This window comes from Leptodactylus fuscus, chromosome 6 (genome assembly GCF_031893055.1).
Source record: "Leptodactylus fuscus isolate aLepFus1 chromosome 6, aLepFus1.hap2, whole genome shotgun sequence".
NCBI classification, from domain to species: Eukaryota; Metazoa; Chordata; class Amphibia; order Anura; family Leptodactylidae; genus Leptodactylus; species Leptodactylus fuscus.
This window is the reverse complement of record NC_134270.1, coordinates 69,668,493-69,695,955: the sequence shown is the minus strand read 5'-3', so window position 1 is coordinate 69,695,955 and position 27,463 is coordinate 69,668,493. Positions and strand designations below refer to the sequence as shown.

Below are 27,463 nucleotides of genomic sequence, written 5' to 3'. Positions count from 1 at the left end.
CCTTGTTTGCTTGTCCCTCGTGTGCATCCTTTGCTTTTAATTCATGGCAAGCCACTTGCAGCACGGTCATCTGCAACCGGCGTAAGACTACCTTCTGATTCAGACTCATTTACTTTCTCTTTTTTTAATCCACTTTGGGCGAAGGCCCCATGTAGCAAAAAAGCACTGCGGGAAAAAACACGGCAGAAATGCATCGCAATTTTTCCCCCCAGTGCTTTCACAGAAGGTCCGCAGAGTTATTGAAGCAACACAATGGCTCAGTGGTTAGCACAGCAGCCTTGCAACACTGGAGTCCTGCGTTTGAATCCTGCCAGAAACAACATTTGCAAGGAGTTGTATGTTCTTCCTGTGTTTGTGTGGATTTCTTCCCATTCTACAAAGACATACTGATAGAAGAAAAAAAAAAAGTACACTATGATCCCTATATGGGGCTCATTATCGACATAAAAAAAAGAAAGTCCGCAGAGTTTTCGCCTCTAGACTTTCTGCTTCAATTATAGCTATACCTGTAAATGTATTAAAATACAACTAAAATCACATTCATTTGGAATCGCTGTAATCATGCTGACCCACAGGATAAAGATAATATAATTTTACCATACAGCAAATGCAGTAAAAACAAAACCCACAAGAGACTCTGTTATTTATTTTTTGGTATTCCATTAGCATTGTTTTTTTTTTTTGTTCAATTACGCCCCATTCTGGGGGGTTTTTTCTTCCCAGTATGGAATATTAAATGGTGCCATTATAAAGTACAAACTGTCTGGTAAAACCAAGACCTCATAGAGCCATGACAGAAAAATAAGAATTTATGGCTCTCAAAAGATACAAAGGAAAAAATTCAAATAGAAAAATGGAAAATGACTGTGTACGCAAGGGGTTAACACAATTATTACATTTAAGTAGTATGTTTTTTAAAAAAATGATTACTATACAACAGTTTTTGATCCTCTTACCTTATGGAGGCCACGACAGTTCAACAGAGCTACGAGATGGTGGAAGTTCCCCTCCGTTGTATTCAGCATGGCTTGGACCACCAATAAGTGTCTCTGTTTGGAATGTAAGGGGATAAGATAATGAGTCTCCTATAACACCATATACAAACAAACAATAGGAGAGGATCATGTGATTATGGTGCTGCCTACTACAGCCAGATGAAGGGGCTAAGGATCTGAAATGTTGTAATCCCTTTGTATATCTAGGGCTACCTGCAATACAAAATGTGAAGAGCATACTACCAAGTCAGTGGGGCTGTTTCTATGATGAACTGTAACCCAATGAAAACATTCTGACAATGGAAAAATATTGTGCAGCTAATAAAGAAGGCTTTTATGCCAGTTACCATACATGACCCCTATAGCGGACAATTGCCAACTAGCACACTAGTTATTGTGTAACCTTATGTAACAGAGGAACATTTGAGACACCTCAGGGAATATTTCCAATGTTACAGTACAGGGATATAGCATACAATGATGTCACTGAAAAGTGATGTCATACTACAGGTATAATGAACAGAATGATGTCACTGTACAGGGATTATAAATACAGTGGTGAATCAGGAGTAATACATACAGTGATTTCAAATGACATGGATAACAAACAAAATGATGTCACAGTATAAACAAAACAAATGTGATGATGTCAAAGTACAGTGTTAATGAAAATAGTGCGAGGAAGGATTACAAGGATAATAAACACAATGATGTTACAATACAGGTTATAACATGCGCCGTGATGTCACAAAACATGGATAAGTGATGTTATAGTAGAATGATCATAAACATAGCAATACCAAAGCATAGGTATAATAAACAGAGTGATGTCATAGCTCAGGGATAAGAAACAAAGTGATGTCACATCTCAGTTATAATAAACCCAAGGATTCACAGTATGGAAATAATAAAAATATAACCCCCATCATAGTATATGATACACAGTTATTATATCCATTGGAACCACTCAAGTGTTAAAGGGGTTGTCCAATCAGACTGGTCAGGATCCCACGTTTAGACCCATCACATGTTTTGGCCGCCAAAAGCCATATACTAAGTATTCAGCCTCCAGTCCGTACCATGTAGCCATACCATGAAGCTATGGAGCCTGGAATTGCAGTCCCGCTCTCATTCTCATGAATGGCTGCATCTGACTGTATACCTAGTACATGGTTTCTAGTGGCCTAAACACCTGATTAGGACCTGGTCAAGGTATCAGACCAATCTGATATTGAAAACCCATTCTGTCGATAGGTCAGTAATATCAATTTCCTTCAGGTCCTGGACAATCCCTTTAATGCCTAAGTGTCAATGAAACTTACTCATCCTTTATAGTTATGTATATGGATGTCATTATTTAGAACCTAAAGGATTTGTCTGACTCATTTTTAAATTTTTTAATAAGGATACTAAAAACATACTTGACAGTGAATACCTGCACAAGAAAACGGTGTTTCCTATGGCATTACCCTGTTTCTGCCCAGCTGAGCCACAGATGAGATGTGTGACTGTGATCCACCCAAAACACAACCGCTCAGCCTTTGCAAATTAATTATTTGTTAACTGTAAGAACAATTGCGTCAGGGCTATGGCACAATATACTTGATATGGCACTATAGCTGATCGATTATGGGCTATTTCTTATTGCTGGTTGCATGGTATACAGCATAACCATGTTGCTAGTATCCAGGAATAGTCCATAATCAATCAATATGTCAATTACATAAGTGAAAGCACCAGCAGCCTCGCCCCAATATGTGCCTACAGTGGCGCAATACACATTTGTTGTTTGGCAACAACCTAAGTGCTTACTAAGATGACATAGTGCTAGCCATCATATTAACAGTGTGCACAGGGCCCCATAGACATTAATGGATCTGGTCACATATTTTTCAATATCTGTAGTGTTCTGAGCCATTACCTACTTACCTCTGCTGCTGGAAATTGTGGTATTGCTTCTCTTTCCAATCCATGAAGCTGAGGGTGGATGTTGGAGAGGGCTCGCTGTGACATAGTCATCCTCTGCATAGAAAAATAAGTGTGACTATGTGTACGAGTATATATGGACCATTGTGTTATATATGTCATATATGAATAGGCCATCAATATTAAATCTGCTGGGTCCGACAACTGGGACCCCTGTCGATCAGATGTTCCCAGGATAGCAAGGCTCTCAGTATTGTTTACATGCCAGGGACAAGACTTCTCACTTGCCATACAAAGTGTAGCAGGGCTTTTAGGTACTGCAGTACTGCCCAACAGACTTCTGACACCCAGGACCCCTGCAGACCTAATATTGATGGCCTATCCTTAGTTAGGGAGCCTGCACACGAAGTTACACTCCGCTCATTCTGAACGTAAAACTCATTCAGAATGAGCGCGTAAAAACCAGATCCCATTGATTTCTATGGGTGTCAGCATACGTGTGCTACCCATTGAAATCAATGGGAGGCTTTTTTCCCTATTGCTTTCAATGTGATACGCGCGTACAAAGTGTGCAACCCCTTGAAGCATAGCTTTTTTCTTAGATGCCTGTTTTCAGGAAGTACTTTAAACCATGGGCAACTACAAGATGATGTAAAAGGTCTCATACAAGAGGCTGTATGGCGGCACATTCTATTGTTATAAAAGGTGAATTAGATTTTGTACCAGGGGCGTAACTAGAGGCAGTGCAAAGGGTGCAGAAGTGCACTGTGGCCCAGAAGCCTTCGGGGGCCCATAAGCACTGCCATCTGTATTGAGATTGCAGCTTCCATCTGGCCCATAAGCCAAGGAGACCCACAGATTGCCCTAACCACACTAAGGGTGATTAAATTCCTTAGCTCCCGTAACCATCACTATCAAGAATTCACTGTAGGGATGAGTGAGGGGGCACTGGGGCCCACAAGACTTTAGTTACACCACTGTATTGCACAACAAGAAAGATTGTGTATAATCTTCATGCTTTGCTTTGTTTTGTTTTTTTATCTCTGCAGTTTTGGGTTTTTTGGGGTTTTTTTTTTGTAAATGTCCATTCTTTCTATAACTTGGGTGGGTGGGTTCTTCCTGATGTGATGGAAAAGCCATGCCTTTTGCACTGAGCCAATCAGATGTCTTTTTTCTCCCTGTCTTCTATTTGGATGGTTTATTGGTGAATGATGGAGGTTTTGAGTTTTTAGAAAGATGCCACATTTCCCCAAAATAAGAACAATAGACGTACTTTAAGTTTTACTGGTTTACATATATACATATATAGAACAGAACTGTACCTGGCGGAAGGGGTTTGTAACTTCCTGGTTACAGGTGATGTAGTACTGTAAAATATCTAAGACACAAAAAATTGTCCATGTTGTGAAACTGAATCAAAGTGTACAATGCAACAATACAAGGTGCACAAAATGGAAGGTTTCAGACTTCAATCTGACAGCATTAGATAAGTTATTCTCCATGATGCAAACAGATTCAATAGAGGCACAATAAGAAGCATAGAATCCCACGTGACTCCAGAAAACAAATGTGTCTTCACATAACTATACAACTATCACATAAAAAAACACTAGGGGCATCAATGTTTTGTTTCTAGTGCATGTCAATGTAACTATCAAGGAGGATGACGGTGAATGGCCTGACAAAACTATAGCACATCAATAGTGTACACCCTGCTCCCCTACATCAAAAACATTCTCTGAGACTTTAACGTTGATTTCTTTATCCTTCAGGACCCTTACAAAACAGCACCATGAAGAGGCTGAGGCACTCATATTAATGCTGCATGTCCTGTTTTTGGTTGCATGGGCACAGTAGCTTTATTTCAACTGCAGTGCCTAGTGTTGATAATTGTTCCATACAGTTGCTTAAGTGCCATGGTCCTTTCATTGTGCGGATTTCAGAGGTCTTGGAAGTAGGAGCTGAACCACGAAAATTTTGGAGGCATACTCTACTTATTCAGATATTGCATTTTAGAAGCTCAATTTAGCTCCTATAATATAATATACTATATAATACAAGTTTTAATTTGGTTTAAGACATTCATGTCATGTGGTTACAAAATGACACAATTGTATGTAACTGGTATCTGAATGTAAACTGGTAAATTATGTTAACCCTTTAAGGACATGGCCTAAAAACACCTTGAGGCTAGGGCCCCACGTTGCAAAAACACAATGTATTGGCTGTGGGATTTAAAAAATAAACGTGGCAAAAAAACAAACAAACTATCCATCCCACTCAAACATTTCAGAAAAAAAGCTGCAGCAAAAAAAGCTGCAATTTCAAAACCATGTTAATTATACCTACGGAGATTCTGTAATTTTCCATATACATATAAAAGGGGCAGTATGTCCGCAGAGGAAAACTCTACAGACTTTATGGGGAAAACAATGTGTTAAAAAACGTGATGCGTTTTCACCACTGTCTTTTCCGCAGCTTTTTATGGTTGCGTCCTGTTACATGGGACCTTGGCCTATGGCTAAGGCTCCATGGTGCAGAAACACAGTGTTTGTTGCAGATTTTGCTGTGGTTTTTTGAGTCAAAGTCAAGAATGGCTTCAAAAGGAATACAAAATATAAAGGAAGCTCATACTGCAGTAAAATTTTCAACAAATAAAAGATGCGTTTTCGCAATGTGGGGTCTCAGCCTAAGGGCCAGGACTCGTTTTTAAAAACTGACATGTGTCACTTTATGTGCTAATAACTTAGGGACGCTTTAACTTACCCAAGTGATTGAGAATATTTTTTTGGTCACACATTGTAAACTTTGATGAAAAATTGCAATACCAAGCATGGCCACTATAAAGTGCACGTGTTAGGCTTGGTAAGCTGTCAAGAGGCCTTTGAAGGGGCCCTTCAATTAACTGATGTTTTGGGGCATCTGACGATATATCCTAAGGACAGGTGGTCAATAGTAATTACAGAAATCATGAAATAAAGTGCATATTATGTTGCCTAACACAATATTTATTTACTATTTTAGACACTTTCTGCATGTTGTCTGACAAGGAGGTTGAGCTTATTTGCAGAAAAGGGTTGACACCATATACCAAATTTATCATCCAACATCCAGTATTATATCCATGCCATCCGTGCCTTCCAAAAACCCATTCATTTCATCAATGACAGGAATAAGACCTGTCCTGAGTTTTGCCCCTGGGCTTCCGTCTTCCTACATGGACTTGAGAAAATAATAGGTCAGTGTGCTAGTCATTAAAAACATGGCTAGCACACGTTCGTGTTCATGGGGCCTCAGTATGGTTTTAGTGGTTGTTACTCAATGCTGTTTATGTTGCGCTAGAACCAGTCATTTTTTTGACCATGACCCATCACTATTAATGACCACGTTCCCTCTTCTTCATCATCTCTTATTTCCAATCATTTATCCAATCTGCTATAGACAAATCCTACAAAAATGTATTCAATTGGTTTTCCAGTTTCAGCCTGACATTAAGGCTTAGTTCACAAGCAAATTCACGTGTGCATATTTCATCGCGGCAGCCGCGACAGGATGCCGGTGCAGTGCACAGCATCCCATCGCGGCTTTCCGCTCCGGATTAGGCCCAAATGAATGAGCCTAGTCCAGAGGGTGCTGTCGCGAGGCGGACGCCGCGGCTGAATCCGCCTGAAGAAAGGGCAGCTCGCTTCTTTTTTCCTCTAGCAGCGACATGCCTCTAATAGAAAAAAGAACACTAGCGGTCTCCATAGAACGCCATTGTGAGGGGGCAGATTATGCGCCATAATCCGCCCCCTCTGTGCCCGTGTGAACAAGCCCTAAAAGACAAATGTTATTGTTTGTATAATAAAAAGTTATACTATTTTCCAATATACTTTATATATTAATTCCTCACAGTTTTCTAGATCTCTGGTTGCCATCATTCATTCTGCTTATTCCTAGTGGATAAAAATCAGTTCAGTCCATCCACGGTCATGTGATATACAGTCCGTGGTCATGTGATGGGTTGTATAGCTTGTTGGTCACAACACAGTAATCATACATGTATATCACATGACCGTGGATTTCTAACCATTTGAAGTAAGCAAAATGAATGACATAAAGCAGAGATCTAGAGAACAGTGACTGATACAGAAAGTATATAAGAAAATGGTATACTATACAAACAATTGCATTTTTTTTTAATCAACATAGCTCTGAAAGTGGACATCCCCTTTGAATGTCGGATAAGTATATCTGCTGAGAATTCTAATGCATTGAAATCTGAAGGCCCACAGTTGCTCATATCTAACGTTTTATAGACATTTGCTTTTATGCTCCTCACAATAAAACTCAAACAATATCTTATTCATGTCTCATGTCCTTCCTGGGATGATCCTCTGACTCACCGTAATGTGTTTGTATTACTTGACTATCAAACAATGACTATCACAATTCAAACATACTGAAATAGCAAAGCAACATTATAATACACTCAGCTCTATACTATATATTGTATAAAAGGATTAATTATTCCAGATCAAGATGAATGTTTGCATCTTTGTCTTACCTGGACTGATATTCGTAACCACTTGGGTTTGATTTAGCACATAGGCATCTGGATCAGAGCAAAAGTCACTCAATCCCTGCATGGAAACAAAAAGAAAATCTGATACTGAATTTTATTGTTATATGTTTTAATGGGTATATACACCTTTAAGTTTGCTGTTTAATTCCACCAATGCAGTTACCATTTACAGATCAGAATTCATTCAAATTCAAAATATATTACAGTTTTGTTTCTACAGCCTTTATGCAGTATTACTGTATGTGTATTCACACAATGCAAACTAAACCTATGTAGTCTGATCCTGCAGCCATTTTACTTTAGTCTCTTTGAACAGATGACAGGGAAATAATACCACAAGATTGGATTATATGTTTATTTTTGTATTATATAACAATGAAGACACGTATATGTCTAAGTAAAGCCTGGTTCACATCTGCGTATGTATTCCTTCCAGAAGGAATTCGCATGGAGACCCCCCGAACGGAATACAAGTGCAATTGCAAGTGTTGTGCTGTAAAAGCACATGACCCCATAGACTATAATGAATACAAATACAAACGCTAAGGGCTAGTTCACACGGGGTTCCGCTTTAACACATTACGTCATAGCTGCCGCGATGGGATGCCAGTGCAGTGCACCCGTGGCATCCCGTCGCAGTTTTCTGCTCCGGATTAGTCTCAAATGAATGGGCCTAGTCCGGAGGGTGGTGTCGTGAGGCGGACGCCGCAGCTGAATCAGCCATGGAATCCATCTGAAGAAAGGGCAGCTCGTTTCTTTTTTTCCGTGAGCAGGAACATACCGCTCACGGAAAAAGGAAATGACCGGCTTCCATTGATTTCAATGGGAGGTGGCAGGATTTTGATGCGGACTCCACGTCACAATCCTGACCATTTTGCCCTGTGTGAACTAGCCCTAATGTGAACCAGGAGTGAGAATTAAGGTATCTTCTATTTACAAAGACGCTTCATTTTTTTAAATTTATATTCACTAAGCCAGTGAAAATGGTTGTAATCTGGATATTCTTTCAATCATTACATACCCACCAAAAGCATAAAAAAAACTATGATATAAATACCATTTAAAAAAAATATGTGGATATGATTTACAAGCTAAATATATTGCAATTTTGGCTTCATTTGGGCCAAAAGAAGACATATGCTTCAAAACACATTTATTAGGTTTTTTTTAGACAATTTTTGAGTCTCTTGACAAGGAAATATGAGAAATGAGCATGGAAAGGAGGCATGGCTTACGGCACAGCACCATTGCTCCAAAATTGGTCTAAAATATTGGTGCAAAATAAGCCAACCAATAGGTGGTATAAAAATATACTAATTTATCATTCTGCATGAACCCATGTGATACATTTGTCATATTTTTAGACTGTCTAGTCTAAGTTTCCACTGTCTATATATTAGGCCGGGGACTCGTAGATGAGTTTACAACCAGTTAGCCACAGTGGATTTGCTGTTGGATAACCCGCTGTAATATACAGTAGTAGCATAGAGGATTCCCATCCACGTCAGCAGAAAAAAAGCAATGCAAAGGTTGATAGTTGGGCCAGCCACCTGGGAATTGTAGCTGAAAGCTGCAGCAAAAAAAGAAAACATTGATTTCAGCTATTTTTTTTTTCTTGCAACCAGTTTTTTTGTATTTTTTTTAAATAATTTGTTATTCTTCTTGAGCTGGTGGGTAGAAACTAACTCCATACGCTGTAAGTAAAGACTAGTCTGCTTCCTAACTATCTTTCCCTCACATAGAAACAACTCCAGGATCATGAAGGTTTGGGATCAGAAACCTTCAGCACTCCACACTTTTTCGGCGCTTCTCAACACTTCTAAAGAAGTGAATGGAACACGTTGGGAATTGTAGTATCCAAACAGCTGGAGTGCCGACAGTTGCTGATGCCTTGATGTAGGGCATATACAGGTATGTACTTACCCATAGTTATGTATAAGGAAAGTACTTGGGCTGTCATAAAAACTTCCTGTGTAGCTCCAGCATTAGCCTGAGTCTATCTCTCTGCTCACTTTCTCTCTTAGCTCATGCTCATTCATTCTACCTCTCCTCTCCCTAGATGTCTTTAGTCTTGTGTAATCTGATACAGAAAGATACAACAGAGAATTCAGAGTGAAAGACAGAGGAGCTAGAATAATTTTTCTTACATTTTCCTATACTATTACTTTATGCAAAGTTTGTGGTAACCACAGTGACCATTTATGGTTGCCTGACATGACACTTTTTCGTTTTGTGAAGTGCATGAACCCATCCTCCATAGCAGGGGTAGGGAACCTTTGGCTCTCCAGCTGCTGTGAAACTACAACTCCCAGCATGCTCCATTCACTTCCATGGGAGTTCCCAGAACAGCAGAGCCAGTATGCATGCTGGGAGTTGTAGTTTTGCAACAGCTGGAGAGCCGTATGTTCCCTACCCCTGCTCCATAGTATCTACATCTGAGACTCAGGGTTATAATCCCCCCCCCCCCCCCCTTGCATTTGTGTACCATAATGATCCTAGTTGCCTGTCAGGCACTACCATCATGCACTGTTACAATGCTTGGCAGCAAGGATGCTATTATTCTCAATAGGAGATGCCAGCCTCAACATGGGCCATGCTCCCGACATTGGGGCATGTGCGATGACACTGGAGTGCTGTGCCACAAGGTAGATAGAAGGAGTAGAGCGGAACAGATGAAAGTGAATAGCCAAGCTATTATGGATAGTATGGATGGTGCTTGTGTGGTGCCTGGAGAACCTGTTTTAGGAGTTTGTCTGTCAGGAGAAAAAAGGATGAAGAACCTGTTTAAACGCTGTGTAATGAGTTACCAAGCATGCTTTTTGAGGCGGCCATAGGTGAAAGTGTTATTGAAGTATCTCCTAGCATATCATTTCAGACAATCAATGTCATCATGCACTAGGGCATTTTAGGGGCAACATAGAGCACAATGTCCTGAAAAGTCCTAATGCGCTTATAGTGAATATTCTGCCCATATTCCAGCAATGTCCCTAAAAATGAAGCTTTGTAGTATACAACTCAACTGGCCCATTATGGTGTCTAAAAAAATCTTTTCCTTTTCAAAAACCATCTAATGTGTGCAATGCTGAAGGTACAGATATATCCTGAGGTACGAAAAAAAAAGACATCACGCCACAATGAATGGGAACTGACTAGGCCATTGTTGAATCCATAGCTATGTGCTCTCCGCATGCCCCTCCATCCCACTGTGCTCCCAATTGACCAAGCAGATGAGCACTTTCACAGCTCAGTATGTATTGATTGAAAACACCTTCATTTTACTATTCCCATAATGGTAATGAACTTGAACCCCAGACCCATAGAGGGTTAAATATGGCTTGGGGGAGGCAGAGGAGGTGTCTGGGAATTGGGCAACGTGATTCTAGTTCAGCAGAACTGCATTAATACCTAGTTTTGGAGTCTAATTAAAGCTGACAGATGTAACAGAGGGTGAGGGGTGGGGAGAACCACTGACCCAGCACATAAAATAGACCAATTAAATTATCTCGCTTCACAGGACATGATGGGCATGCGGGCAGGACAGAGAATAGAATAGAGGCGGGAGGACCCTCCAGCAGAGAGCAAATGAAAGACACAGCACAGTTGCTGACAATTGATTCATACGAAAACAGAGGCTTAGATTTATATCCCCCATTTAGAGAACACTCCGGGAGGTTGTCTTCTAGGGAGAAGTTGCCTGGATCTTGAAGGCTCTGACTGTCAAAGACACATATTCATTCAGATATTTATTTCAGTGTGTAAAAAGTGAGCATCTGTATACGGGTTATTGTGATAGACAGTGGCATAGGTTAAAACCCTTGGGCTCCAGTGTAAAATTGTACATATGCTATTTATAATACCGATTGCTTCTTATGTGATAGAGGGGCATTTGACCTTCCTCAGGTTCTTCAAGCTACATTCACATTTGTACCAGCAGGTATCAGTCCGGTGAAGATACAGCAGAACTCAATGGACAAAAAAGTATTGCAAGGCCAACTTTATCATCTGCTGATTTCAGTTTAAAAAACAGACATCCAGTGAACCCCATTATAGTCACTGGGGCCCCTCAGGTTCCATTTGTGTCCGCTATTCTCATATCCATTTTTCCATTCTTCTAGTCCTCTGATGGACCAGAAGAATTGCCTTCCCAGCTCACATGTGAACCTCTATTGCTACACTCCATGTTATAGGCATGTTCTCCCTTACTCCAGAGCCAAGTAAAATTCTGTCTCAGCTATTTAGCCAGAAAAAAGTTTGGCTACCTCCACCTTGAAGGACTTTTACTGCCATAAAAGCTTAATGGGATTCTATCATTGGATTTTTGGAGTTTTAACTGACATCATGTAGGAATCCTATTAATGTTATACAGTACATGTGAAAGTTTGTGTGTTTGGATGTTTGTGGGTTTGTGTGTTTGGATGTTTGTTCCTCAATCGCACTCGAACGGCTGAATGGACTTCTTTGAAATTTCACACACACCTACATATTGCCCAGGAAGGATAAATAGGCTACTTTACATGTGTCTCACTCATCCCAAAATGCCACCGCGAACCTCAAAAGTTGTCTCCTGCTCCGCTGTCGGCCTGGGCATCACGTCAGCGCAGAGAGTTACACACAGCTGCTATTGGTGCATGCCGGTGTGTGGGTGGGATAGGGAGCCAGCACAACGGCTCCATAGGTTTATGCCAAATTGTAGGCATGCCCAGCTCGCGAGGACACTCTGCTCAACAGGGCGGCTGCCTGCAAGTTTCCTAACGCCGCTCATATGCCGGCCGGCCACACATGTCCTCATGCCGGTGTAGCAAGCAGCAGCGCGCCCAGGCCTAACGCGCTCAGCTGCACAAACACACTGTGCGGCCGGGAAACCCAACGTCTTGGCAACGACCACACAGACATCCCCAGCATCTACATGGTGAGTGCTGCGGGTCCAGTGATCGGCGAGTTGCTTAAGGGAGCGGGGAAAAGAGGTGATAGGTAGGGTGGCGGGGGGGGTTTGGAGGAGGTGCTGGGGGGTTAGGACCAGAGGGCAGAAGGTAAGTAAGGGGGGGGGGGGCGGATTGCACATGCGGAAAGGGGGGGGAAAGGTAAACGGGTCACAGGTGGGTAAGGGGGAGAAGGGGGCACGGGTGGGGAAAAAGGAGAGGGCCGGAAGAGCAGCAGCGGGGCCGTGGAGTCCCGGACCACGATGCTGTGGGAGGGGACTGCACTGGCCTCAAGTAGAGGGGCGTCCCATGAGCCGCGCTGCAGGTGGTTTGCGCAAGTGTGAGGGGACCGCGGACGAAGTTGCGGGGTATAGCTAGTAGCCTTTATAATGGCTATTCATTTCTTATTTTTATTTCCACTGTCTTCACCGCCATTTTCATGTTATTTCCAGTTTTCAGTTTATTTAAATGAAGCGGAGAGAGTACAGCGGGCATTCCCCCTGTGCTCCGAGCACAGCTTCATCAACTCCCACAATGCCGCCTACGTGTATTTTCAGCACAGGCCCTGTTTCTTTTGTACGGCCTCTTCACTCATCAAGAGCTGACGTTACCTTTGTGAATTGAAATCCCATGCATGTGCAGTCGGCTCTGCCTTTTCGGGTTCGGGCAGAGCTGACAACGCATGCTCCACCCACCATCTTGATTTGATAGCTACACAAGAGTTCTGTGTCTGTGTAGTTCTATAGAGTGCTGAAAATACTCCATAGAACTACATGAGCTTGTTGCGTCTGAGCTTTCTCAGGAATAACGTGAAAATGACGGCGTAGACAGTGGAAATAAATATAGGAGATAAATAGCCTTTATAAAGACTATTCCTACCCGGTGTCAGTTAACATTCCAAAAAATTCAATGCATATCCTACTAATATTATAAATTGAATGTTTGTGTGTTTGTTCCTCAATCACGCAAAACCAGCTGAATGGATTTGAATGAAATTTGGCACACAGATAGGTTGTAACCTCGATTAACACACAGGCTACTTTTTATCCCAGTAAATGACATGGCTTCACAACTGTTTTGAATTTATGTTCACATTCTATATTAAACCGCTCTTGCAGCAGCTTATCTCAGGTTCTGATAAAGCCAGGTCTGTTATCTCTCTGTGTAAACACACAGCTAACTCTCAGTCCATTCTGTACATGCATTTGCATATTAGCTGATCTTCTCCAGGCAGCATGCTGACACACTGGATGGGAAAACACCTTCAATCCAAATTGGCAGTTTGCTCATTTTAAACATGCCTGGAAAAAGAAAATCTAATTTGTCACAAAATTCTAAAACAACGAGAGCTATGAAGGTAGCCAGACATCAACAGAGTTCTCAAGCAGAGCTGAGGGGGATCATCGACGCTAACAACACACTCATTATATGGCGTCCCAGTGAGCTGCTGAGAAACTGAAACAATCACAGGCCCAGCGCGAAGAATGAGTTCAGCAGCAGGCCAGTTTCACAGCTCCCGAAACGCCAGAGCAGGCAGATCATCAACACCAACAACACGCTCATTATATGGCGTCCCAGCGAGCTGCTAAGATGCCAGAACAATCACAGGCATGGCGTGAGGAGTTCAAGTTCAGCAGCAGTGCAGCTTAAGAGCTGCTGTAACACCAGAGCAGGCAAACCATCGACGGCAGAAATTTGCTGAATATAGGCAGATCATTGACGCCAACAACACGCAGACGAAGTTGCGGGCAGAGGCTAGTATAAGAATATACTGTATACAAAAGGAAAAAAATATGTAATTAGTGTTTGCTCTTTTCTGTAAAAATATGTTATACAGCATTAGGGTGCATTCACACTACCTAATCGCCAGCTTATTCTGAACGTAAAACACGTTCAGAATAAGCGGCGTATAAAGCAGTTCCATTCATTTCTATGGGAGCCGGCATACGAGCGCTCCCCATAGAAATGAATGGGCTGCTTTTTTCACTACGAGCAGTCCCATTGAAGTGAATGGAAAGTGCCCGCGTGTACGGCTAGCTCTGCTCATGCTGAGCCGTACAAGCGGGCACTTCCTATTCACTTCAATGGGAGTGCTCGTAGTGAAAAAAGCAGCCCATTCATTTCTATGGGGAGCGCTCGTATGCCGACTCCCATAGAAATGAATGGGAACTGCTTTATACGCCGCTGATTCTGAACGTGTTTTACGTTCAGAATAAGCTGGCGATTACGTAGTGTGAATTCACCCTTATAATTAACCCTTTAACATAACAGTTTAGACTATATTGTGTAAACTCAGAATACAATATTAAACATTACTACTTCAACAATGAAAAAAACCTACCACAGCTGTGGCCATCTCTAATCCCATCGATCCCCAGCTGAGTAGAAGTACAAAGAAGCTGACCACCGTCATTCTGAAACAGAAGAGAATAATCGGAATATTAGTTCTAAGAAGCTTGCTCTGGAACTATTCTATGTATTTCCTCAGTTTTGCAAATCCTGTACATTATATAACATGTACACCAACATTTTATGTTCAAAGTTGTACCACAGAGTTTAACCTTTCTAAACTATACCTGTATGTATTAGGGTCCATATTATGTTCCTGATTTTATACAACAACCTTCATCGTGTACCTTTTTAATACACTTGGAAGGCGCCTCTAGAACACTAATTCTTAAGCACCTTGCCCCACTGAACAGAGAAGCATTATCTTTAGCACCCTCTTAGGCCCACACTATTTACTTAGTGGGTCCATGCGAAAAGTGAGACAAACGATGGCTTGGAGTCTGTGCATTTAACTCAGCAACAACTGATAGGTAGCAGGTCATTGGCAGTTCACAAATGTCCAAATGGCTTAACTGCGTCAGCACCTAGCAGCAATACTATTGACCAGATGACAACGCTGAGATAAATTATGCCAGGGCTTTCAAAAACAGGAAAAACTCCTGGTAGGCCAACATAGTAGATGACTACATGATATAGTTCACATTGTCACCTGATATCAACGTTTAGTGACTAATCCAGTTGTGAATGCAGCTCATTAACTCTCTAGGTACCAGTAACACTACTTAGACTAATGAACATGCTATTGACTATTGGTTTTAAAAAATAAATGACTGAATCTATTGGTCGTATGTCACAAGTTCCAGCTAATAATCCAATAGTTCGTAGTCAGCATGTATATGACGTGAGTCTAATTGGTTGAGAAAGGAAGGCTCAGCAAAACATTTTTAATCGATGAAGAACAATTTAGATGCAAGACATTTTTTTTATCATTAAACTGAGCTCTTCGAAATAAAAAATATGTTTGTGATCCCTCTCGATGGCTCAGAGGACAATCTCAACAGTGGCCATGACAGTCTTCATGGAACTATACAATTTGGATGTCTATAATGAGTGAATCAGATGTAGTCACAATTAATATTTTATATCTATTAATCTAAATCTTTTTCTCCAATACAATGTAGATTTTGATGGATGACAGATACTACTGGGAAACCAGGCACCATACTTTTCTTTTTTAAACTTGTTGCTAGGATATGCCATCAATGTCCAATCGGTGGCCGTCCAACTGCTATGGCAGCAACTCAAAAAAACCTTATGATTCTGTCATCACTTGTATTCTGCGCTTGTTCTCTTTTGGAGGTAGCACTGTCTATAACAGGATGACTGAGCAGCCTCTGAAAAAGGCCTTCCTTTTCTGGGGTTGCTCTGACGTCATGTTAGTAACCATTGGATTCACAGTGTTTCCAACTACCAGTCTTTATTGGCCCCCATATTTACTTGTTACACCTTTACTGCAAAATCTTGGAGCAACCCCAGTAGGTAACTCATCCTATTTACTTACTGAACCCCACTACAACTCATGACTACCTGCGCTTCCCCTTCTGCAGAAGTGGAGGTGGCTATGATCAGAAGCGGGAATCGGTAAGTGAGGCTGTGGGCCCGCAAACCCCAATACACACTGTTATCATTATACTCTGGGGTCTTTTCAGACGCGGGAGTGTAATGATGAGAGGCCCAGGGAAGGGGAGGGAACATATAAAACAGCATTACTCACCTCTCCTTCACTCCGGCAGTCTACTGGCCTGTTTGGTGACGACCCAGACGTCATGTGGGCCAGGCCGGCGTCATTATGCATTGCGACGCTGACCTGGCATGACATGATGTCTGGTCCAACATTGAAGATGGCCAAAAGTAGTAGGGAGTGTTATGGGCCAGGGAGAGGTAAGTGACATTGTATTTTATGTTTCTATCCTCCCCTAGGTCTCTGATCATTAAACTCTGGGGTCTGAAAAAGACCTCAGAGTATAATAATTGTTGTGGGTGATTCACAATGGGGCATAATACTGTGTGCAGGGGCCACTATGGGGCATAATAGTGTGTACAGGGGCCACTATGTGGCCTTGGGGCCCAGACATTCCTAGTTGCGCCACTGTTCCAGCCCATTGTTTCCAAATCAAATTAACAGTTAATAAATTCATTGATAAATTACTGATATTACTGCACAGTGTTGAACCAAGGATCTAACAGCCAATAATGGTCAAGAATAAGTATTTTCCCATATTATGGTGAAAATATCTTCTTGGTTTATAAGTATAAAAAGGTTGAACTTCAAGGACTAAGAACTTTCTTTCACCACTTGCTCTCTAAGGTTAAATTCTGACCTGCAATGGAGTGTACAAATATTCCTATGGTTATAGGGCTCCCATAACTCACTTTATTATTACAGTGGACATCTGTTACGTATGTGTATACTCTTCACACTATGAATTGTTCATTGCCTGGGATTCGTTGGTACAATAAAATCCTCTATTCTGTCTCAATGTTAACAACAGCTACATCCAGACTCACTGCGGATGTCGCAGATCCCAATCCCTTTGTCAGAGGCTACGGATAAATATGTATGATTGGACACAGTTGGCCAAACAAAATAACAAGAGCAATGAATATATAAAAAGATAGAAGTTTGCCAAGAACACACAGAACTTCCTCAATGGAAAGTCAATCTGTCAGCTGAAACAATAGCTACTGTCCCTAGCAGAATGACAGGTTCAGCATGGTCTAAGGTTTTGTTCACACTTGTAGTAGCTCTTTCCCATCAGTTTACAATGTTTTTTAGTAGCCAGTGTAGCCTAGCAGGTGCCTCATACTATCCATGACAGAAAGGAAACCAGACATGTCTATAATAAAATCTTATTCACTTGTTCATGGACATTTTTGGGTGGGTTTCGTATCCACAGTGGTGTGAGTTTAGACTCATTTTGTCCATAGTTGATCCAACATCAATGAAAATGCCATCCCTCTTTTCAATAATTTTCAAAACTTTTCAGTATATGACATTTGTGTGCTGCCTATGATTTTCACAGAGCTACAACGTCAAAAGCCACATTTGGTCTACAAAATGAAGCCTGCCAAAAGTATTACACGTCTCCATTTCTTTTAGAAGTAAAGAATTCCAAAATTTGCTAAGTCACTATGTTACGCACTTCCTAGATCCATGACCACTTCCCTTCCAAATTGTACTTCCTGGTACCCTCTTAGGGAATGATAGGCTGAGTGGAAAATTCCTATGACTGGATATTCCCTTAGATGGGACTAAGAATTAAGGACCACCGAGGACACAATAAGAGTCGAAATAGAAGTGGTGAGGGATTGGTGAGGTGAGTATTGCTTGATTTTTTTTTAATACCCTCTAAGCTGTTAGCAAAAATTTTCTAGCAGTGAACAAACCCTTTAAATCTGTCAACAGTAAACTCCTCCTAAGGATGGCTGTATGGAGACGGAATATTATTATGTAGCTCTTCGACTGTGGAGCTCTGTGTCAGAAAAAATGAACATACTGAAACAAAGCACAGCACCTATTTAGAAAAATGAGGAGTACACTGTAAGAGAAAGGTAGCTGATCTTGGCTTGCACAAGCTTTCCTGACCTTATCAAACATCTTTGCTGTGAATTGGATTGCAATCCAGACCTTAAAGGGGTTTGCTAGCTCAATCCCTAGAATAGGTCATCAGTAAAGAATGGGGCTGTGGTGCTTGCTGTGACCTCTTCACTTATATCTCTCACTATCTGTTTTGCAATGGACGAGTAGTTACAGTATAGTTTCATTGGCTAGTATGGGATGAAGCTCCAACTACTTTGTATAGTAGCTATGAAACCGAAGGCGTGCAATGTGAACCATGAAGAGTGCCATTCCCCCTTCAAGCATCTATGAACGCTACCCAAGCTATGTATGAGTGCTGCAGCCCCGTCAAATGACTGATCAGCAGGGTCCCAAGTGGTCTGACCCCCACAATCTCTTGTTGATAACTTAGTCAATAAAAATAAATACGAAAATCCCTTAAACCCAGTCTATCAGCTTCCCCAAGCTTCCATATTGTTTGCTCCAGACCTGGAACATCTTCACCATGCAGGGCATATTGCAATGATAAATAATATATTCTTGTCATGAATGTCACTTTTGTAGGTTTGGAGAAAACATCTTTGAAGTCTTATGTAAATTAGATAGTTGGTGCACTGGGGGTGGTCTGCAGTCCTTGGTGCACTGCTTTTCCTCCATAGGTATAATGGGTGACATCATAGCAGTGATAGGATCAACTCCTACTGTAAGGTAGCACAGGCAGTAGGTGGTAGGGGTCCCATTCCCCAAACACCAACTGCTTCATTTACATAAGACTTCAAAGATGTTTTTCTCCAAAACTACAAAAATGACACACATAACAAAGGTGTGTTCTTTATCACTATTATGTGCACTGTACTGTACTGTAATATGGTACCTACAGTGGATATGCATTAGGGTGGTGATAGACTCCCTTTTAACATAGCTGTCACCAGATCATACTAATGTCTCTAATAGGGCAGCATGGTGGCTCAGTGGTTAGCACTGCAGCCTTGTAGTGCTGAGTCCTGGGTTCAAATCCTGTAAAGGGCAACATCTGCAAGGAGTTTGTATGTTCTCCTCATGTTTGCGTGGGTTTCCTCCCACACACCAAAGACATACTGATAGGGAATGTAGATTGTGAGCCCTATATTGGACAGTGACTGACAATATCTGTAAAGCGCTGCAGAATATGATGGCACTATATAAGTAAGCATAACAAATAAATGTGTCTCAATGGAAGACTATTCAAACATTCATGTTCCAAAATTTTGTTCTATGGGGTTCACAAGGGATCAACTCCATAATAATGCCCATGGTATGAGGATATCCAGCAAACATATATTGAAGTAAAGTTCTGATGTCCGCCTACAATTGGCTGTATGAGACATAAACTGTGGTGTTGCATATGTTGTTTATACATATTCATATGTTTTTGAGCCCTCAGGTTTATGGGCAATTTGATATATGGCCGCTGTATATGCAGATCCCATGATTTAAATGAAAAGCATGGCCTATTACATCTAGTTATAAAATGCTGAATACACAGAATCCTGGCGGAGGCTTCTTATGATGTGGAAGTTGTAATGATGCTTCTGATTCTACGAAAGCAGGAGAACCAAAGCCTGAATGATTAATGGATCACATTAGACACATTGTTACTGTACCAGCTAAATTCGAGTCAGAAGCAAACAGATTTATAGGTCGATCCCATCCCCCATTTTCTAGTCAAGCATTCTCACTGATTGAATGACCATGTCATTGATTTTGTAATGGGTTAAACGCGTTTCCTTCAATCTAATTTATGTTCTTATGTGGTTGTAAACGCGATACAGAGGTGTAGCCATTCTTAATTTATTTTTCCATTTGAAAAATTTAGAATACATTCACATGGGTTGTAGGGGGTAGATGGGGTGCAGGTAAAATTGCATCAAAATTGCATATAAAAAAGCAATCATTTTTTATTCAGTTTTTATTGCAGTTTCTTAATTTTAGTGAAACATTTAATATGTTTCAGCTGAAAAATCAAAAACTACACTAAAAACCACATAGAAACTGAATGCAATTTTGATTCATCCTATGTGCACAGAGGAATACACCATTAGGCTAAGGTCCCACATAGTGGGCAGCAGCAAAAGAGGGCTGCGGGAATAACTGTGGCAACAATGCATCGCGGTTTTTCCCGCATCACTTTTCACTTAAAGTCCGCAGAGGTTTCCTTTGCAGACTTTCTGCTTCCATTAAACCTATAGGGAAATTACCGGTGTTTCAGTAGGCGTAATTGACATGTAATAATTTCCAAATCCACAAGTTTTGAAAATTGTAGCATGTCCGCTGCACATATATTTCTGCAGTGTGTGGAAGGGACTCGCTAGAAATCCATTCACTATGCAGGGACTGTAATATATATATATTTTTTTTTTTTTTTGCGGTGTTTACGCGACACGGGCCCCGGCCTTAATGGTCCATTCACATGGAGGAAAATGGCGCTTTAATTGGCGCAGAAAAAAAGCCCCCCATTGATTTCAATGGGTGCCATTAGGTTTTTTTTTTACCACTGGTGGAATTTTCCGCTAGCAGAACCCATTGAACTCAAAGGGAGGCTTTTTTTTAGCGCTGAAAATTCAGCACCATGTTCCTCCATGTGAATGGACCCTTGCACTCCAAGCTCCTGTTTTATCGTCATAGTGCTATTTACTAGAGATGAGCGAACAGTGTTCTATCGAACACATGTTCGATCGGATATCAGGGTGTTCGCCATGTTCGAATCGAATCGAACACCACGTGGTAAAGTGCGCCAAAATTCGATTCCCCTCCCACCTTCCCTGGCGCCTTTTTTGCACCAATAACAGCGCAGGGGAGGTGGGACAGGAACTACGACACTGGGGGCATTGAAAAAAATTGGAAAAAGTCATTGGCTGCCGAAATCAGGTGACCTCCATTTTAGACGAATAGTGGATTTCAAATCCGGGTCATATGAGAATGTGAACTTTGTGACTATGAGACAGGGATAGCTGTACAGGCAGGGATAGCTAGGGATAACCTTTATTTAGGGGGGAATGTTATTAAAAATAACTTTTTGGGGCTCTATCGGGTGTGTAATTGTGATTTTTGTGAGATAAACTTTTTCCCATAGGGATGCATTGGCCAGCGCTGATTGGCCGAATTCCGTACTCTGGCCAATCAGTGCTGGCCAATGCATTCTATTAGCTTGATGAAGCAGAGTGTGCACAAGGGTTCAAGCGCACCCTCGGCTCTGATGTAGGAGAGCCGAGGGTGCACTTGAACCCTTGTGCACCCTCAGCTCTGCTACATCAGAGCCGAGGGTGCGCTTGAACCCTTGTGCACACTCTGCTTCATCAAGCTAATAGAATGCATTGGCCAGCGCTGATTGGCCAATGTATTCTATTAGCCTGATGAAGTAGAGCTGAATGTGTGTGCTAAGCACACACATTCAGCTCTACTTCATCGGGCTAATAGAATGCATTGGCCAGCGCTGATTGGCCAGAGTACGGAACTCGACCAATCAGCGCTGGCTCTGCTGGAGGAGGCGGAGTCTAAGATCGCTCCACACCAGTCTCCATTCAGGTCCGACCTTAGACTCCGCCTCCTCCGGCAGAGCCAGCGCTGATTGGCCGAAGGCTGGCCAATGCATTCCTATGCGAATGCAGAGACTTAGCAGTGCTGAGTCAGTTTTGCTCAACTACACATCTGATGCACACTCGGCACTGCTACATCAGATGTAGCAATCTGATGTAGCAGAGCCGAGGGTGCACTAGAACCCCTGTGCAAACTCAGTTCACGCTAATAGAATGCATTGGCCAGCGCTGATTGGCCAATGCATTCTATTAGCCCGATGAAGTAGAGCTGAATGTGTGTGCTAAGCACACACATTCAGCACTGCTTCATCAAGCCAATACAATGCATTAGCCAGTGCTGATTGGCCAGAGTACGGAATTCGGCCAATCAGCGCTGGCTCTGCTGGAGGAGGCGGAGTCTAAGGTCGCTCCACACCAGTCTCCATTCAGGTCCGACCTTAGACTCCGCCTCCTCCGGCAGAGCCAGCGCTGATTGGCCGAAGGCTGGCCAATGCATTCCTATGCGAATGCATACTTAGCAGTGCTGAGTCAGTTTTGCTCAACTACACATCTGATGCACACTCGGCACTGCTACATCAGATGTAGCAATCTGATGTAGCAGAGCCGAGGGTGCACTAGAACCCCTGTGCAAACTCAGTTCACGCTAATAGAATGCATTGGCCAGCGCTGATTGGCCAATGCATTCTATTAGCCCGATGAAGTAGAGCTGAATGTGTGTGCTAAGCACACACATTCAGCACTGCTTCATCACGCCAATACAATGCATTAGCCAGTGCTGATTGGCCAGAGTACGGAATTCGGCCAATCAGCGCTGGCTCTGCTGGAGGAGGCGGAGTCTAAGATCGCTCCACACCAGTCTCCATTCAGGTCCGACCTTAGACTCCGCCTCCTCCAGCAGAGCCAGCGCTGATTGGCCGAATTCCGTACTCTGGCCAATCAGCACTGGCTAATGCATTGTATTGGCTTGATGAAGCAGTGCTGAATGTGTGTGCTTAGCACACACATTCAGCTCTACTTCATCGGGCTAATAGAATGCATTGGCCAATCAGCGCTGGCCAATGCATTCTATTAGCGTGAACTGAGTTTGCACAGGGGTTCTAGTGCACCCTCGGCTCTGCTACATCAGATTGCTACATCTGATGTAGCAGTGCCGAGTGTGCATCAGATGTGTAGTTGAGCAAAACTGACTCAGCACTGCTAAGTCTGCATTCGCATAGGAATGCATTGGCCAGCCTTCGGCCAATCAGCGCTGGCTCTGCCGGAGGAGGCGGAGTCTAAGGTCGGACCTGAATGGAGACTGGTGTGGAGCGATCTTAGACTCCGCCTCCTCCAGCAGAGCCAGCGCTGATTGGCCGAATTCCGTACTCTGGCCAATCAGCACTGGCTAATGCATTGTATTGGCTTGATGAAGCAGTGCTGAATGTGTGTGCTTAGCACACACATTCAGCTCTACTTCATCGGGCTAATAGAATGCATTGGCCAGCGCTGATTGGCCGAATTCCGTACTCTGGCCAATCAGCACTGGCTAATGCATTGTATTGGCGTGATGAAGCAGTGCTGAATGAGTGTGCTTAGCACACACATTCAGCTTTACTTCATCGGGCTAATAGAATGCATTGGCCAATCAGCGCTGGCCAATGCATTCTATTAGCGTGAACTGAGTTTGCACAGGGGTTCTAGTGCACCCTCGGCTCTGCTACATCAGATTGCTACATCTGATGTAGCAGTGCCGAGTGTGCATCAGATGTGTAGTTGAGCAAAACTGACTCAGCACTGCTAAGTCTGCATTCGCATAGGAATGCATTGGCCAGCCTTCGGCCAATCAGCGCTGGCTCTGCCGGAGGAGGCGGAGTCTAAGGTCGGACCTGAATGGAGACTGGTGTGGAGCGATCTTAGACTCCGCCTCCTCCAGCAGAGCCAGCGCTGATTGGCCGAATTCCGTACTCTGGCCAATCAGCACTGGCTAATGCATTGTATTGGCTTGATGAAGCAGTGCTGAATGTGTGTGCTTAGCACACACATTCAGCTCTACTTCATCGGGCTAATAGAATGCATTGGCCAATCAGCGCTGGCCAATGCATTCTATTAGCGTGAACTGAGTTTGCACAGGGGTTCTAGTGCACCCTCGGCTCTGCTACATCAGATTGCTACATCTGATGTAGCAGTGCCGAGTGTGCATCAGATGTGTAGTTGAGCAAAACTGACTCAGCACTGCTAAGTCTGCATTCGCATAGGAATGCATTGGCCAGCCTTCGGCCAATCAGCGCTGGCTCTGCCGGAGGAGGCGGAGTCTAAGGTCGGACCTGAATGGAGACTGGTGTGGAGCTATCTTAGACTCCGCCTCCTCCAGCAGAGCCAGCGCTGATTGGTCGAGTTCCGTACTCTGGCCAATCAGCACTGGCCAATGCATTTCTATGGGGAAAAGTTAGCTTGCGAAAATCGCAAACTGACAGGGATTTCCATGAAATAAAGTGACTTTTATGCCCCCAGACATGCTTCCCCTGCTGTCCCAGTGTCATTCCAGGGTGTTGGTATCATTTCCTGGGGTGTCATAGTGGACTTGGTGACCCTCCAGACACGAATTTGGGTTTCCCCCTTAACGAGTTTATGTTCCCCATAGACTATAATGGGGTTCGAAACCCATTCGAACACTCGAACAGTGAGCGGCTGTTCGAATCGAATTTCGAACCTCGAACATTTTAGTGTTCGCTCATCTCTACTATTTACACTTTGCATGTTGTGTCATTTGAAGCTTATACAATTTATTTCCAGCCACATCCATCCCACTGGCTCTGCTATTTTTTTTCCTTATCAGTATATCTTTGGAGTAGGAGGAAACCCACACAGAGGGAGAACATACAAACTCCTTGCATATGTTGCCCTAGGCAGGTTTCAAACCCAGGACTCGAACACTGCAAGGCTAACCACTGAGCCACCATGCTGCCACTGACTGTGCTATTTCTTGTTGGCATTCCGGTCATTTTATCTTCACCACCCTCTTGTTTTGTATATCATGATTTATGACAAATTTATTTTATTATGTATTAATAAAGTTGGACTCCTTTTACATTAGCGTGGTTTTTTTTTTCGAGGAATCATGTTCACCGCTGTGTCCATATTTGTGTGCCAGTACGTATTGATCAGTTTAGATGGAATGATACCAGGGTCGGACTGGGGTGTCTAGGGCCCACCAGTGGAATTGTTTCTAGGGGCCCACCATTAGGACCCCTGCAGACCAGCGATACCGACACAGGGAGGCTAAAGGTTATAACATGTCGGGAGCCATGCAGCTCACCTGCCATACGATTTGCAACAACATACTACCTAAACCTATTGCTACACTCTGTATGGAAAGTGAACAGCGCAGCTCCTAGAAATGTTACCATTAACTGTAGCCACGCTGTCCTGGAAGAGCTGATCTACAGAGGTCCTGGCTGTTGTATCATCACAGATGTAATATTGATGGCCTATCCTAAGGACAGACCATAAATATTACAAAGATGGATAAATCCTTTAAAGATTTGTCCAGGAATTGGAGCAGCCCATGTGCTGGGAGGGAGGTGTAAAATTAAAAATAAATCAATAAAAAGTGCCTTCACCTGTCCCCATTGCTCCATTGTCCGCCGCCAGTGTCCATTTAGTCTCGTGCCGGCACCTCCTTGCTGGGAGTCCTGCACCTCATGTGATCACTAAGACTAATTAGGTGCAGGATTTCCAGAAATAAGGCCATGAGACTGAACAGACACAGGCAGGAGACAACGAGGTGCTGGGGACAAAAGCTCAATGAAAAACACTGCGTCTCACTGTTGTGCTTAATCCATAAAGAGGACCTTTCACCATTTGGGGCACATGCGGATTAATACACCGCTAGAAAGCCGACTGCACTGAATTCAGCTTTCCCATTCTGTGCCACCGGTGAAGAGCTATCGGTGCCATTACCGTAGCTATTCAGTGTCAGAAGGGCGTTTCTGACAGTCAGGAACGCCCCTTCCTCACAGTAGCGTCTATTGCGCTGTACTCTGAGAGGGGACGTTCCTTACCGCCTAGCGATGACGCTGAGCAGTGAGGAATGCTCCCCCCCCCCCCCCCACCTCCCCAGTACTTGTCTATAGACGAGCATTATCAGGAGGGGAGGGAGCGTTCCTCCCTGCTCACAGTACAGCGCAATAGGCGCTACTGTGAGGAGGGGCGTTCCTGACTGACTGTCAGAAATGCCCTGCTGACAGTGAAGAGCTACAGTACCGGGACCGATAGTTCTTCACCGGGGGCACAGATCGGGAAAGCCGACAGTGTGCTGAATTCAGCGCACTGTCGATTTTCTAGCAGTGTATAAAACTGCATGTGCCCCAGGTGGTGAGAGCTCCTCTCTAACATCTCAATATACTGTACATTATACTATAAGGATAAGACCTAGCACAGCGTCCCGCAGCCAAAAAGCGTTGTGGGAAAACCCCCCGGCGGCAACACATCAGTTTTCTTGCAGCACTTTTTATAGAAACTCCACAGAGGTTTCCTCTGAGGACTTTCTGCTTCCATTATATCTATAGGGACACCGCCGGTGTTTCTGTAGGTATAAGGGACATGCTGCGATTTCCAAAAACTGCAACAGTGACTTAGACACTCATAGGGTGCGTTCACACGATGTAAAGTGGACAGTGATCTGGCATGTCTACGCGTGTCAGCAGTTTGTGCGCTCAAAAAGATCCCATTGATTTCAATGGGAGTTACGAGCATATATGCCGCGTTATTTTGCGCCAATAATTTTGCAGCCGTAACTCCCATTGAAATCAATGGGATCTTTTTGAGCGCACAAACTGCTGACACGCGTAGACGTGCCAGATCACTCTCCATTTTACATTGTGTGAACGCACCCATACATATACATTCATATATACTCACTTATATATATATATATATATATATATATATATATATATATATATATATATATATGTATATATATATATATATATAAATAAAATAGCATATATACATTTATCCTAATAATATTATAAATGTGAAAGTTTGCGGGTTTGGATGTTTGGTGGGGAGGAACCGGAGCACGGGGGGGACCTGTGAACGGGAGGGGCGGCTGCGGTCACACCGCAAGGGAAGGCGGGACATGGGCACAGGCAGACGTAAGGGCGGGGAAAGGCGCATGGGCGCGGAAGCGCATGTATGGGGGAAGGGACCTGGTGCGGGGGGGGGGGGGGAGCGCTGGTGCGTGGGGGGCAAGCCGTAAATAGGGAAGGGGTCCGATGGCGTAAGGAGTGTGGTGGATCATAGCTACCGTGAGTTCACTTACATATAAGCGGCTCACTCATATACATTATTATAGCATATATACACATTTATATACATTCATATATAAGCCATATATATACATATATGAATACTATATATACTCCCATATATACATACACTCAAACATTATTATAGCATACTGTGTATACACACACATACCTGTATACAAACATACAGTCCTCACACAGTATACAAGACACATGCTTTAACCCTTAAGTACTATCATGGTGTCTATCATAATGATATGTGTGTGATAGTGGTGTATGATAGAC

General features: G+C 42.9%; 1 protein-coding gene across 1 annotated transcript in view; it reads right to left on the bottom strand.

Annotated features, from left to right (window-relative positions):
* Nucleotides 1-27,463, bottom strand: part of TTYH1 (tweety family member 1) — a 151,284-nt gene that overhangs the window by 16,886 nt on the left and 106,935 nt on the right. Inside the window, exons 6-10 of the mRNA XM_075280197.1 lie at nucleotides 14,746-14,818; nucleotides 7,468-7,543; nucleotides 4,244-4,299; nucleotides 2,925-3,017; nucleotides 957-1,049 (exon numbers count right to left, since the gene is read on the bottom strand). Coding sequence (XP_075136298.1) covers nucleotides 957-1,049; nucleotides 2,925-3,017; nucleotides 4,244-4,299; nucleotides 7,468-7,543; nucleotides 14,746-14,818 — 391 coding nt within the window. The remainder of the gene's footprint in view (nucleotides 1-956; nucleotides 1,050-2,924; nucleotides 3,018-4,243; nucleotides 4,300-7,467; nucleotides 7,544-14,745; nucleotides 14,819-27,463) is intronic.